Source organism: Trichoderma virens (genome assembly GCF_000170995.1).
Source record: "Trichoderma virens Gv29-8 chromosome Unknown TRIVIscaffold_5, whole genome shotgun sequence".
Taxonomy (NCBI): Eukaryota; Fungi; Ascomycota; class Sordariomycetes; order Hypocreales; family Hypocreaceae; genus Trichoderma; species Trichoderma virens.
In genome coordinates this window covers 707956-720614 of record NW_014013744.1, presented here as the reverse complement: position 1 = coordinate 720614, position 12659 = coordinate 707956, and the positions used below count along the sequence as shown (strand labels likewise).

The 12659-nt window shown below is 51.0% G+C and overlaps 4 protein-coding genes across 4 annotated transcripts; all 4 read left to right on the top strand.

Moving 5' to 3' along the window:
* Positions 1 to 305: 305 nt before the first annotated feature.
* TRIVIDRAFT_37008 (uncharacterized protein) lies at positions 306 to 2552 on the top strand (the record flags this gene model as incomplete). The annotated part of the gene is made up of 2 exons (XM_014102196.1): positions 306 to 361; positions 425 to 2552. 2 exons carry the CDS (start codon positions 306 to 308, stop codon positions 2550 to 2552), a joined length of 2184 nt encoding a protein of 727 aa, XP_013957671.1.
* A 1196-nt stretch (positions 2553 to 3748) lies between these two features.
* Positions 3749 to 5067, top strand: TRIVIDRAFT_37094 (uncharacterized protein; the record flags this gene model as incomplete). The annotated part of the gene is made up of 3 exons (XM_014102195.1): positions 3749 to 3847; positions 3921 to 4487; positions 4546 to 5067. The coding sequence occupies 3 exons, from the start codon at positions 3749 to 3751 to the stop codon at positions 5065 to 5067; spliced, it is 1188 nt and encodes a 395-aa protein (XP_013957670.1).
* Positions 5068 to 6410: 1343 nt separating this feature from the next.
* Positions 6411 to 8449, top strand: TRIVIDRAFT_74083 (uncharacterized protein; the record flags this gene model as incomplete). Its single annotated transcript, XM_014102194.1, has 3 exons — positions 6411 to 6555; positions 6626 to 7636; positions 7707 to 8449. 3 exons carry the CDS (start codon positions 6441 to 6443, stop codon positions 8198 to 8200), a joined length of 1620 nt encoding a protein of 539 aa, XP_013957669.1.
* Positions 8450 to 9620: 1171 nt separating this feature from the next.
* TRIVIDRAFT_147252 (uncharacterized protein) lies at positions 9621 to 11351 on the top strand (the record flags this gene model as incomplete). The annotated part of the gene is made up of 4 exons (XM_014102193.1): positions 9621 to 9664; positions 9766 to 9844; positions 9930 to 11121; positions 11194 to 11351. The coding sequence occupies 4 exons, from the start codon at positions 9621 to 9623 to the stop codon at positions 11349 to 11351; spliced, it is 1473 nt and encodes a 490-aa protein (XP_013957668.1).
* Positions 11352 to 12659: the final 1308 nt, after the last annotated feature.

Sequence of the window (12659 nt, the reverse complement as noted above, 5' to 3'; positions counted from 1 at the left end):
AACAAGTAGAAAGAATCATAAAGAGATACACTGAATTTGTTAGACAAAAAGGTGTCTCTCCGCGAAACGGTTAGTCGCCAAGGTCCAGGACATCACGTGATACGAATTTTCCTGAGCTTCACCTTGCTGTTGGCAAGTCGCGTCAAGAAAAGTTCCCAATACAATACGCCCGAAACCATTGAGATTCCTCCAATTCATCCGTTAGCCACAAATAATGCACTAGAATCGTTGAGCGCCAACGATCAGAGCTTTGGAAATTATTGCTCTCACCTTAGGGTGTGTAGCAGCTACCAGATCCTTTCGCCATGGCCCCAACAACCACACCTAGAATCCGTCGCACGGCACAGAATACGCAGTTTACGTGAGTTTGCAAGTTTGGAATGTTTGCCTCTCTTCTAGTAAGGAGCTAATATCGAGACTACAGGTATAATCTGTCGCGCCGCGTGAACGATGTCCAAACATACCCCATCCAGTCTCCTCAGGGAGCTACCGTACTGATCTACGGACACGATAACGGCGTTACTTTGGTCTGGCGAGGCGGCCGACGATTCAAAGCCCCCAAGGAGGCGCCACAACAGACAAACCAGAAGGAGCAGAGAAACGGATCTACTGATGATGTTGTCATGATTATTGATTCGGATGACGATGAGCCGCCGGCAAAGTCACAAGCTGCCCAAGGCTATGTCGACAAGCCCGAATTCGAAGATGCCGTTGAAAAGACGCCCTACCCCGAGATTGTCCAGACACTGGACCTAGCCTTCGGAACGGCTGTATTGAAGGTTGCTGTAATGCCTCTAGTACCTTGCTCATCAGCTGAGGCGGGCTCTAATGGCGAGCCAATCTTGGCCGAAAAGATGGTATTTGCGGTTTCATGCGCCACAAATGATGTCTATCTTGTCACGCTACCTCTGACGCCGCCATCGCCCGAAAGCAAGGCAAGGCCAGAATTAAGAGCGGACCTCTTGGCTGGAAAAGCTGGCTCTGGCTCCTGGGGCGAGTCACTGACTCTTCTCGGTGGCCAAACAAAACACAGCGAGGGATTGGCCATCACTATGGTTGCCCCAAAGAGTGTCGATTCATCAAGCAAGTCTTCCAGAGCTGTGGTGGCCGCCTTCTCAAGACAGGCATCGGGTGTCTTACATTTGTGGGATATTGCACTGGACAACAGGTCACCCTCCCAGCGGCCCGTCGAGCCCTTCCAAAGCGAATTCCTACCTGCTCCCCTGACGAGCATCTCATTTAACCCTACAAATACAACCCAGCTCCTTGCGGTGTCATCGCCGCATGCTGTAAGGATATATGACTTTGCGCAATCTTCGTTGCCCCCCGACCCAGAGGCCCGCGGCCCCTTCCCCACCCAAGGCTCATGGCTTCTCTCATTATATCAACCATTTACTAAAACATCTTCGTCACGAAAGCCGATATTGGATGCTGCATGGATAGCACATGGCCGAGCAGTCTTTGCTCTATTGGCGGATGGCATGTGGGGTATCTGGGACATTGAAGGAGCAAAACCGCTGCAATCGGGAGCTGCATTGTCAAGCAAATTGAAATCGGGTGTTCAGGGGGCTGCATTGACTGCCTTCAGTGTTTCGGGGTACGTTGAAGGAACTGGCTCCCTTCGCACCATCGCGACGCAGCAGAAGGAGAAGCATGCCGGTGAATTTGCGCCGATGACGCCTCATACCCGTAAACAAGCCGCTGCAACCCTGGCTACTACCACCGCGGCAAGTGTTGATCGGCTATTCGCTGTCCGCGGCGGTGTCAAGGTTATCGGACTTCCTTACACCCCCGGCAAGGCACTCCAAGACGAAAGCTTGGCTCTATGGATAGGAAGTTTAGAGCATGTCTGCGTCATTCCGGGAGTGCTAAGATTCTGGGATTCACAACTTCGAAGAGGATCTGGCGGTGGAGTTAACCTGTTCAGTGGTGCCCAACCTACCAGAATGGTGAAGCTGGTTGACCTTACCACAGGGCTTTTGGGAGAAAGATGCTGTGGAGTTGGCCTAATCCCAGACTCGTCAAAGAATGATGATGATATTCCCGATGATGGTGGTCTTCCGGTTGATGTTTTGATTCGAGGAGAGTCGAGGATAGTCATTGTGCGAGAGGGAGAAGATGGTCCTGGAAGAAAGATTGGAGCCGTTGTTGCTAGCCACAGGAAACGTCTGTTCTCGAGGAATGATAAGGAGGCAATCATTGTTCACGGGAAGCCGGATAGATCGGCAAGCCTGTCCTTCAACCTGAGTACTGTGAAGCCCGGAACGCTGAGGCTGAAGCCGTCTACCAGAGACGAGCTTGATGGGAATGGAAACGGGAATGGGAACGGAGCAAGTGATAGGTCGGATGATGCGCCAACCCCGACAACTCGGGCGCGTGCCGGCTTTGGATTCGCCGACACCTTGAGCGCAGCGGCAGATGTCAGCGCTGATTTCACTACTCGAGATGTGGAAGCGGAAATGCTCGACATCATGGAGATTGACCAAGCCTTGAACAACTTGGAAGATTATAGAGGCAGCGGAAGGAAGAAGGTGTTTTTCGAGGAGGACTGATTTTATTTAGACATTTTCAGGTGACTGATGAGAACAGGAATACCAGCGGCATTGTCAAATGACATTCATGAAAATGCGCCAGGATGACGCAGTGTACGATACCCCCCGAACTAATAGGATATTTAGGGGCCCGAGAGGCATACAGATTGTGCCTGGCCGCGAGTTTTACTCTCGATCTGATTTGAGGTCCGTCAAGTATGACGCGGTGCATGTGTCCTCGTGTCCTCGCATAATTTCCCTACATGTGACTGAATAGGGGGCTCCTTAGCAAAGGAAAACCTACTTTCCGCACGGCAAGGTGGAGCGCAAGGCGAGACTCATCCTTGACTGCTCTGTATTCCGAGCGGTAGATCAAACATTCCAACTCGATGGCATCTACACGGGAGGGAGAGGAAGGGATTTATCAAATGACCATTTGCTTTCCTGGCCTGAGTGATGTCCTGCTATCTGCGATCCGCTCACGGTTGACTGCTTCTTGGGGCGGGCTTTTGCTTGTCTTGAGGGTTGCTGGCTGTTGAAGATGGCGGGGGGCGAGCTGCCTTGGCTAGGGGGTGGTGACCGTCGAGACATTTTGACAGCCCTTGTATATTCTGATATGCATCTGCTTTAGCTACTGCTTTTAATTTGTATACCGTGAAATGCATGAGAGTGCCTATTTTATTGATTCACCCCAGGTTTGGGTGTCGTATGGATGTGACTCTACCTGCAGTCACGGAGTACATAGCTCTCAGTTGTACAGGAATCTACTGAGTACCAAGTTAAGATTACTACCTAATGAATGAGTTATTTTACCCTTGTTGTAACTCCCTTTCTTTTTATTTTGTTGTCTACTATTAGCTATTAGGTACATGGCGTAATTGGGTGTTGCTTTGTATCTTGGAGAACGACGGCAAAGTGACGCGCTGGCCTGGAAAAAGTGGAAACCACTTAAATATCCCAGCTATCGATTTCGCGAAAGGGCGCGTCATTCACTTTCTTCAGCGCGTCCCTCACCTGCTGTTAACTGACCTCGTTTTCTCCATTTATTCAGGCAACCACACGACTGCAAAAGAAGGGCTTGAAGAATCTCGGCGGCTGGTTGAGAGCTAGAGGGACCTCGTATCAGCGTTCAAACTCCTTCTCTTTGTTTCCTTTTCTCTTTCTTTCAATACTCGGTCGGGAATTGGCTTTGGCACCGTTACCATTCGGCCGCAATCATGGGTATCAAGCAGCTATTCCAGATTGTCAAGGAGGAGGCTCCGGACGCCATAAAAGAAGGCGAAATCAAGAATCAGTTTGGGCGCAAAGTTGCCATTGTGCGTCAGCGACCTGCCGCAGCTCCCATTGTCAATGGGTGTTATTGCTAACGGACTGTGCATATGCATCTAGGACGCCTCCATGAGCATCTACAGCTTTTTGATTGCAGTTCGATCCGATGGCCAGCAGCTCATGAACGACAGCGGTGAGACGACGTCGCATCTGATGGGCATGTTCTACCGTACGCTGCGCATGGTCGACAACGGAATCAAGCCCCTCTACGTCTTCGACGGCGCGCCGCCCAAGCTCAAGTCTGGTGAGCTGGCCAAGCGATTCCAGCGCAAGCAGGAGGCCACAGAAGGCCTTGAAGAGGCCAAAGAGACGGGTACCGCGGAGGATGTGGAGAAGTTTTCCAGGCGGACGGTTCGAGTAACGAGAGAACACAATGCCGAGTGCCAGCGATTGCTTAAGCTCATGGGCATCCCATACATTATTGCGCCGACTGAAGCCGAGGCGCAGTGTGCAGTGCTTGCTAGAGCTGGAAAGGTGTATGCTGCTGCGAGTGAGGACATGGACACACTGTGCTTTAACACACCAATTTTGTTGCGTCATCTCACTTTCAGCGAGCAGAGAAAGGAGCCTATCCAGGAGATTCGACTGGACAAGGTTTTGGAGGGATTGAATATGGAGCGAGACCAGGTATGCAACCTGATGGGTATTTTACAGCCAGGTGGTTGCTAACATAGCTTTCTCCTAGTTTGTTGATCTCTGCATTCTGCTGGGTTGTGATTATCTCGACCCAGTTCCCAAGGTCGGGCCTACTACGGCTTTGAAGCTTATCCGAGAGCATGGATCGTTGGAGAAGGTTGTCGAGGCCATCGAAAAAGACCCCAAGAAGAAGTACACCTTGCCTGAGGACTGGCCTTACAAGGACGCGCGGGAACTCTTCTTCAACCCAGATGTGCGCCAAGCAGACGATCCCCTTTGTGATTTCAAGTGGGACAAGCCTGACATGGAGGGACTGGTTCAATTCCTTGTCACCGAGAAGGGATTCTCCGAGGACCGCGTTCGTAGTGGAGGCGCTCGACTGGAGAAGAACCTAAAGAGTTCACAACAGGCACGTCTAGAAGGATTCTTCAAGCCGGTCCCCAAGACAGACGCGGAAAAAGCTGCGCATAAGCGCAAGCTAGATGAGAAGAACGAAGAGAAGAAGAAGAAACTTAAGCAGGAAAAGAAGGACAAGGCTGCAGCCAAGGCAAAGCCTCGTGGCGGCGCATGATTCGGCGTGGGGCAAGGAGGTCGGAAAAAGTTAAGGTGGAATGGAATAAAATTTGCATTGGAACCATCTTTACGTGTAGATGGAAGCATTGGACGCGCGGCATTGGTACCGGAACCCAAGGGTAGGGACATTTTCATGGCTTGGCTTGCTTTAAGGAGTGCAGAAGCATGGAGTTCTCGGCGTGTGGGGGAGGATATTTACGCTATTACATCTGGTATTAAGGCCAAGGGCTGTTTTACAGAGCAGATGAGCTTTGGTTGAATTAGCAAAAAAAGCAAAAGAGAAAAAAAAAAAATAAAATGTCATGTGTTGCCATGTTGCTATACCTGCTTCTCTTTGCATGTGTTGCTGCTGGATGCTAAAGGGCTTGTGTTGAAAGCTGCTCTGAGCAGCAAATGTGGCGGCTGCATTCGGCCACTTTGATCCACGAAGGAGTATTTCCGTGAAAGAGTGGGCTCGAACAATAGGGGAAACCACTTGAATCATTTGCATTCACCTAGGCAAGTCCACCGCTCGGAAAATCATCTCCGCCCAGTGTCTCATCCCCGGATGCATGCGCATGCTCCATTCTAGAACGGTTGAAAGGCTCTCCAACCACATTTGATGCGTGGGGGGAAAGAGCCGATATGGGGGAGATCCTTGGGGTTCGGGGCAAGTAAAAAAGCACGAGATTGCTCTCGGATGGAAATGCCACGCTCCTGAATGGCCTGAATAAAAAATACAGGCACGAAACGGACTCTGATGGGGCGCATTAGGATGGACGGACGGGGGGTTTGACATGTGCCTCGGCATCTTTTTTTCGAGGTTGTCAGGTGTGGTTTGGGTTTGGTCCGCGGCAGCGTCGGGGGGATGACATCAAGTGTCTTTTTCACATGCCGGGGGTGGCTTATTGGGGGGCGTCGCTGGCACATGCTCGGGATGGATGTGCTATTGAAGCTTACGCTGGACGAGGAAAACGGACTTAAGACGTGCTTTTTTTGCTGGAGGAATTCAAGGGACCGGGGACGCCCAGGATCTGCGGAGTGGCATGTGGTTCTTTTGTGGGGGAGGAATCCGGAGGTCAGCGTTTGACTGCTGCTTTGGGGGGAAAGGCAGATGTCTCTAGCCTAGTGGCTTCGGAGGGCCAAGCTGAAAGCGACTGGAGATGCGTAGCGCGATTGGGGACCGCTGGTTGGTGCGATTGGGAGACCACGCGCTGACCAGTTGGCCAAGCATGTGATTGAGGGAATGCCGATGGACATTTTGGGGCTTTGTGTTAAATACCGGACGGGGACGGCGGAGGGTGTGTCGTGATACGAGATTTCCTTTTCCTTTTCTCCTCTTCATTCGCCTTTATTGTCTTGTCGATAGTATTAATTCATTATATCACCATCATGGCCAAGATCTTCACAGCGGGCGACGTGGCGTCGCACAACAAGCCTGATAGCTTGTACATCACCATTGACGGTGACGTCTATGATTTGACCACGTTCCAAGATGACCATCCTGGTGCGCATTTCCCGCCCTTTGTCCCCCGCCCTGCTTGATGGCGGCATCTAACCACTGGATTGAACTACAGGCGGCAAGAAGATCCTGCAGCGAGTCGCCGGTAAGGACGCCTCGAAGCAGTTCTGGAAGTACCACAACGAGGGCATCCTGAAGAAGTACAAGGCCAAGCTCCAGGTCGGCTCTCTGGACACCAAGCCCAAGGAGGAGCCCAAGCCCGAGCCAACTCCCGCCCCTGCGGCCAAGGCTGTTGTCAAGGCCTCAAGTAGCAGCCACGACCAGTCTGAGCCTCTGGAGGCGTTTGGCGACCAGATTCCCTTTGCGGACCCCAGTTGGTATCAGAACTACCACTCTCCCTACTTCAACGAGTCGCATGCTGCTCTGCGTGCTGAGCTTCGCCAATGGATTGAGAGCGACATCGAGCCCTATGTGACCGAGTGGGACGAGGCGAAGCGAGTGCCTGAGGAGATTTACAAGGAGATGGGCCGCCGAGGCTACCTGGCCGGTCTCCTGGGCGTCAAGTACCCGACCGAGTATGTGCCTTCGGGCGTCAAGTCGGTCGCCCCCGAGCAGTGGGATCTCTTCCACGAGATGATCGTGACGGACGAGCTGTCACGGACAGGCTCTGGCGGTTTCGTTTGGAACCTCATCGGTGGCTTCGGCATCGGTGGCCCGCCCGTCTTCAAGTTCGGTTCCCAGGCTCTCAAGGACCGCATCGCACCGGGTATCCTGAAGGGCGAGAAGCGCATCTGCTTGGCCATCACCGAGCCCGATGCCGGTTCCGACGTGGCTAACCTTACCTGCGAGGCCAAGCTGAGCGAGGACGGCAAGCACTTCATCGTCAACGGCGAGAAGAAGTGGATTACCAATGGTATCTGGGCTGATTACTTCACCACCGCTGTGCGAACTGGCGGCCCGGGTATGAATGGCGTCTCGCTGCTGCTGATTGAGCGCGGCCCTGGTGTGACTACGCGCCGCATGGATTGCCAGGGTGTTTGGTCTTCTGGTACCACTTACATCACCTTTGAGGACGTCAAGGTTCCTGTTGAGAACTTGCTCGGCAAGCAGAACCAGGGATTCCGAGGTAAGAGGCTCTTTAATGCATAATTTCCTGATTATTAGACGTGACTGGTCCCGCTGACACAAACATCTAGTCATCATGACCAACTTCAACCACGAGCGTATGGGCATCATCATCCAGTCTCTGCGTTTCGCCCGCGTCTGCTACGAAGAGTCCGTCAAGTACGCCAACAAGCGCCGCACCTTTGGCAAGAAGCTCATGGAGCATCCCGTCATCCGTATGAAGCTGGCACACATGGCGCGCCAGATCGAGGCCTCGTACAGCTGGCTGGAGAGCCTTGTCTACCAATGCGAGAAGATGGGCGAGACCGAGGCCATGCTGCGTCTCGGCGGTCCCATTGCCAGTCTCAAGGCTCAGTCCACCATTACCTTTGAGTTCTGCGCCCGTGAGGCCAGTCAGATCTTTGGCGGTCTGTCTTATTCCCGTGGCGGCCAGGGCGGAAAGGTCGAGCGTCTGTACCGTGATGTTCGTGCGTATGCTATCCCTGGTGGCTCTGAGGAGATTATGCTGGATCTCAGCATGAGGCAATCTCTGAGAGTTGCCAAGGCTATGGGCATGAAGTTGTAAAAAGGGGGAAAATCGGAGAAGAATGTGAAGAATTTTTAATAAGATTTCCAGATGGAGAGGGAGATTAGGATGGAAGTGCTGGAGTCAAACTGTATATGACTTGTACGAACAGATATTCCCAAGTGTTGGGGATAATTTTTGCTTGCCTCTTTCTAGGGCCCCTTTATAACAGGACTGGCTCGTTGTGTCTAGGTAGTTATCATATCATAGATTGAATGACTGAAATTGAAGCAACTATGGATCTTTGTTATTTTTCATTTTATAAACTTTTAATCTGATGACTGCTTCTGAGGTGTTCCTGATCATAGAGTTGATCATTTCCTCGCTTACCTACATACCTAGGTACCTAGGTAGGCAAGTAAGCAAGTACCTAAGGTAACCCAAGAATCGAGATTTTACTGAGACACCTGTCAGGGCAAGCCACGCACCAGAACAGTGGATGTTTTAGTGTTAGCCCCTGAATGGTGGCGGTTTGTTCTTGTTTGCTATTGACTGATTGTACAGCGGGCGGCTACATTGGCAAATAGGCCATGATGTATGGATTAAATTGTTCTATTATTATCATTGATACAAACATTGAATCCACAATGGCCCTTCCTTCTCTAATGGCATCTTCTACTTCTCGTATGTTCCAGCAGCGAGGCACTAAGGCACTCCCCTTGTATCGTCTGGGGTAAGATGCAGCCGCTCAGGGATGGACAGTCGGATAAAACAGGGGAACTATGCAGCTGCCGTTATCTTTGTGCAGTGCTCGTACTTTAATCCCACCTCTCAACTGCCATGTCATATTGTTGATCCCGGTTCTAGCCGTGCATTCTAGATTCTGGATTCTGGATTCTGGCGCTTTTTATAGCACTCCAGGGCTCTTTGTTTGCTTCTCCCAGAGCGGTGAAAGTCGCAGGCGCCCATTTTCACTGTCCTGTCCAGAGCTGAAAGTCTAACGGGTGAAGCCATTCAGGCAGCCCCGCCGGCACGTGACTCACACCAAACCGGCATCCTCTGATAACTGCTTGCTTCATCTGCCTTTTGCCTCGACTCCCGAGCCTCTCTCGCCAATTCTCTCTTCCCATTTCTCACAGATTTCCATACCATTTCCATGCGATCCTAGGCCCTCGCGCCACAAATAATTCATAGACGACGATCACACTGTCGACGCTCAACATCAACAGCCCGGGCTCCTTCATCACTGAACTGCCCTCTCTCTCCGCTGCTACCCAAAGTCGTCCCATTCTTCCAAGAACAGGTTCCGACTTCCTCGACCTTACACCCCCGGGCTCGAGACCGAAAGAAGCAAATCACTCTCCGCTTGCAGGTTTTTTGTCCTTTGCAGCGGTCTGTCGAACCACTCCACGCACGATCAGGAAAATAAAATAAAAAAAAGACTTCACCTCGCGGACGCGAGGTCTAGAATCAGCCAACAATGGCCAGCCAATTAGCAGATCAGTTGCAAAACACTCAGTTAAGGTTAGGATTTTGCTTTTTGCCTTGCTCAGGGGAGACGGGAGACGTGGTCTCGCTGAGCGTAGAGGGGTTGACCCATTTGCTAACTCTACGTTGGTAATTAGCGACGGCATTCCTCCTCGGAATGAAGACTGGAAGCAGAACCTGAATATTCCCGCCAAAGACACCAGACAACAGACAGAGGTTTGTTCTTCTCTTGTGCCTGATAGCTAATAAATGTTTCGATTGATGGCTGATGCTGTGGTACTTTTTCCTTGTTGGATGACAGGATGTCACAAAAACAAAGGGCCTCGAGTTCGAGAACTTTGCGCTAAAGCGAGACTTGCTCATGGGAATCTTTGAAGCCGGCTTTGAAAAGCCCTCTCCAATCCAAGAAGAAGCCATCCCCGTTGCATTAACTGGCCGGGACATTCTGGCCCGAGCCAAGAACGGCACTGGAAAAACTGCAGCCTTCGTCATCCCTGCTCTGGAACGCATCAACCCCAAAGTCTCAAAGATCCAATGTCTTATCCTCGTCCCCACACGCGAGCTGGCTATGCAAACATCACAAGTCTGCAAGACGCTGGGCAAGCATCTCGGCATCAACGTCATGGTAACAACTGGTGGTACTGGTCTGCGAGATGATATCCTCCGTCTACAGGAGCCCGTCCATATTGTGGTCGGTACTCCAGGCAGAATCCTCGATCTTGCAGGAAAGAACGTCGCGGACCTCAGCGAGTGTCCCATGTTCATCATGGACGAAGCCGACAAGCTTCTCTCCATTGAGTTCACCCCCGTCATCGAGCAGCTGCTCCAATTCCACCCCAAGGACCGACAGGTCATGCTCTTCTCCGCCACCTTCCCCCTCTCGGTTAAGGACTTTTCCGACAAAAACATGACTAGCCCCTACGAAATCAACCTCATGGACGAACTCACCCTGCGAGGCATCACTCAGTACTACGCCTTTGTCGAAGAGAAGCAGAAAGTCCACTGCTTGAACACCCTCTTCTCCAAGCTGCAAATCAACCAATCCATCATCTTCTGCAACTCGACCAACCGTGTTGAGCTGCTGGCTAAGAAAATCACCGAACTTGGCTACTCGTGCTTCTACAGCCATGCTAGAATGCAGCAGCAAGCCCGTAACCGCGTTTTCCACGATTTCCGAAACGGCGTCTGCCGAAACTTGGTTTGCTCCGATCTTCTCACCCGAGGCATTGACATTCAGGCCGTCAATGTCGTCATCAACTTTGACTTTCCCAAGAATGCCGAAACCTACCTTCATCGAATCGGTCGATCTGGTCGATTTGGTCACCTCGGCCTGGCCATTAATCTGATCAACTGGGACGACCGCTTCAACTTGTATAACATTGAACGGGATCTTGGTACAGAAATCCAGCCCATCCCCGCGAGTATCGACAAGAGCCTTTACGTCTACGAAAACCCCGAATCCATTCCTCGTCCCATCTCGAACCTTCCAAAGGGTGCTCTGCCTCAGCAGCAGTCATTCCCTGCTCAGGCTCTGATCCAACCAACCCACCACCAGCCGGCTCAAGGAAACTGGCAGACTCAAAACGGCCAGCAGAATGTCAACTCGCAATTCAATGGAGGGCGAGGCCGAGGTGGCCGTGGCCGTGGATACCGTGGCCGTGGTGGTGGCAGCGGCGGCAACGGTCGAGGTCGTGGTCAGCCACCGCGAGAACCCCAATCTTAACCTATTTCACCCCTTAATTTTGAAGAGGTTGTAGGTGGATGGTGGTCCCAGGGGTTGAATTTTCTTTTTATTTTCTTATTTATTACCTTCTTTTTTTTTTTTTGATTTCAACATGATTTTCTGTAAGGCTTTGGGGCAAAGTTTTTCATTGTTGGATTGTACATTATCCGCACGAGTATTGGCGCACGAGCGGAACGGCGAACCGGACTTGATTGCTGATGAAACTCTGAGCACGCCACGTTCATTGGGAGGAGGGTTCCTGATTCGACTTTTCCCTTTTTTCTCTCTACAAAGCGCGCGAACAAATACGAGAAGGAAAAAAAAAGAGAGACGCTATGCTTTTTACCAAAAGACGGAGCTCGTCGTTTATATCGTCTTCAGCTTTCTTTCTTTTCTGTCTTTGAGCGGCGCCTTTTTGTCAACATTATACATTCTGCCATCGGCTCTGGAAGTCATTTTCTCTTCTTGTTCTTTGCATGACTGATAGCGTTGACGAATGAAAGAAGGGATCGGACAAGCTGGGAATCCGGAAACTTAGTAAGATGGAGCGAGGCGAATACCATTTCCCAAGGGGCAGCGGGGAAGAACTTGTTGCTATGGAGTTGGCGTAATTAGACGCTGGGATCGGGAGAGGCATGCATCACGGCGTACCTGGTTATTTTCTCAGCATTTTTGTGCTGGCTCCTTGCATTTTGGGAGGAGAGCAGTTGCGATTTTCTGTTGAAAGGATCGGTCAGGTGCTTCCTGAGGCGGCTTATGATACCTTTTTTTTGACGATTCATCACGTTGGACGAACAGAACCTTGATGACGAAGGTTTGGAGGAAGTCAACCTTCCATGCACATTTGAAGTGTCGTCCTAGGAAGAAACAAGGGTAGCTTTGGAAGGCTGGTTGGTGGGTCGAGTACTCTGTATCTTGTCAGCTCACGCTTTGACGAGTCTATTCGTCCGTTCCTTGACAACGATAGCTTTAACGCACATATTTTGGACGATTATTGATAGATGTCAGAGTACCCGGCGGGTGGAGGGGAGACAAATGGATAAAACCACTGAAAAAAACGAAAAAAAGTATTTTTTTTTTTTTTTTTTTGGGAGGGGAATTGTGAGGGCTTGGCTGATGGGACTTGGGCTTTCTGACTAACTGAAAAACCCACCCATGTATCTGGGATAAATCCATCTCTAGATGCTGGGCAACAGGTATTGGCAGATAGTGAGTAGATAGTTTCTGGCTAGGCAGCGGGACAATTCCAACAACTTCTCTCTCATTTTATGTTATGTGACTTGCGCTTGATGTACTGGTTACAACGGC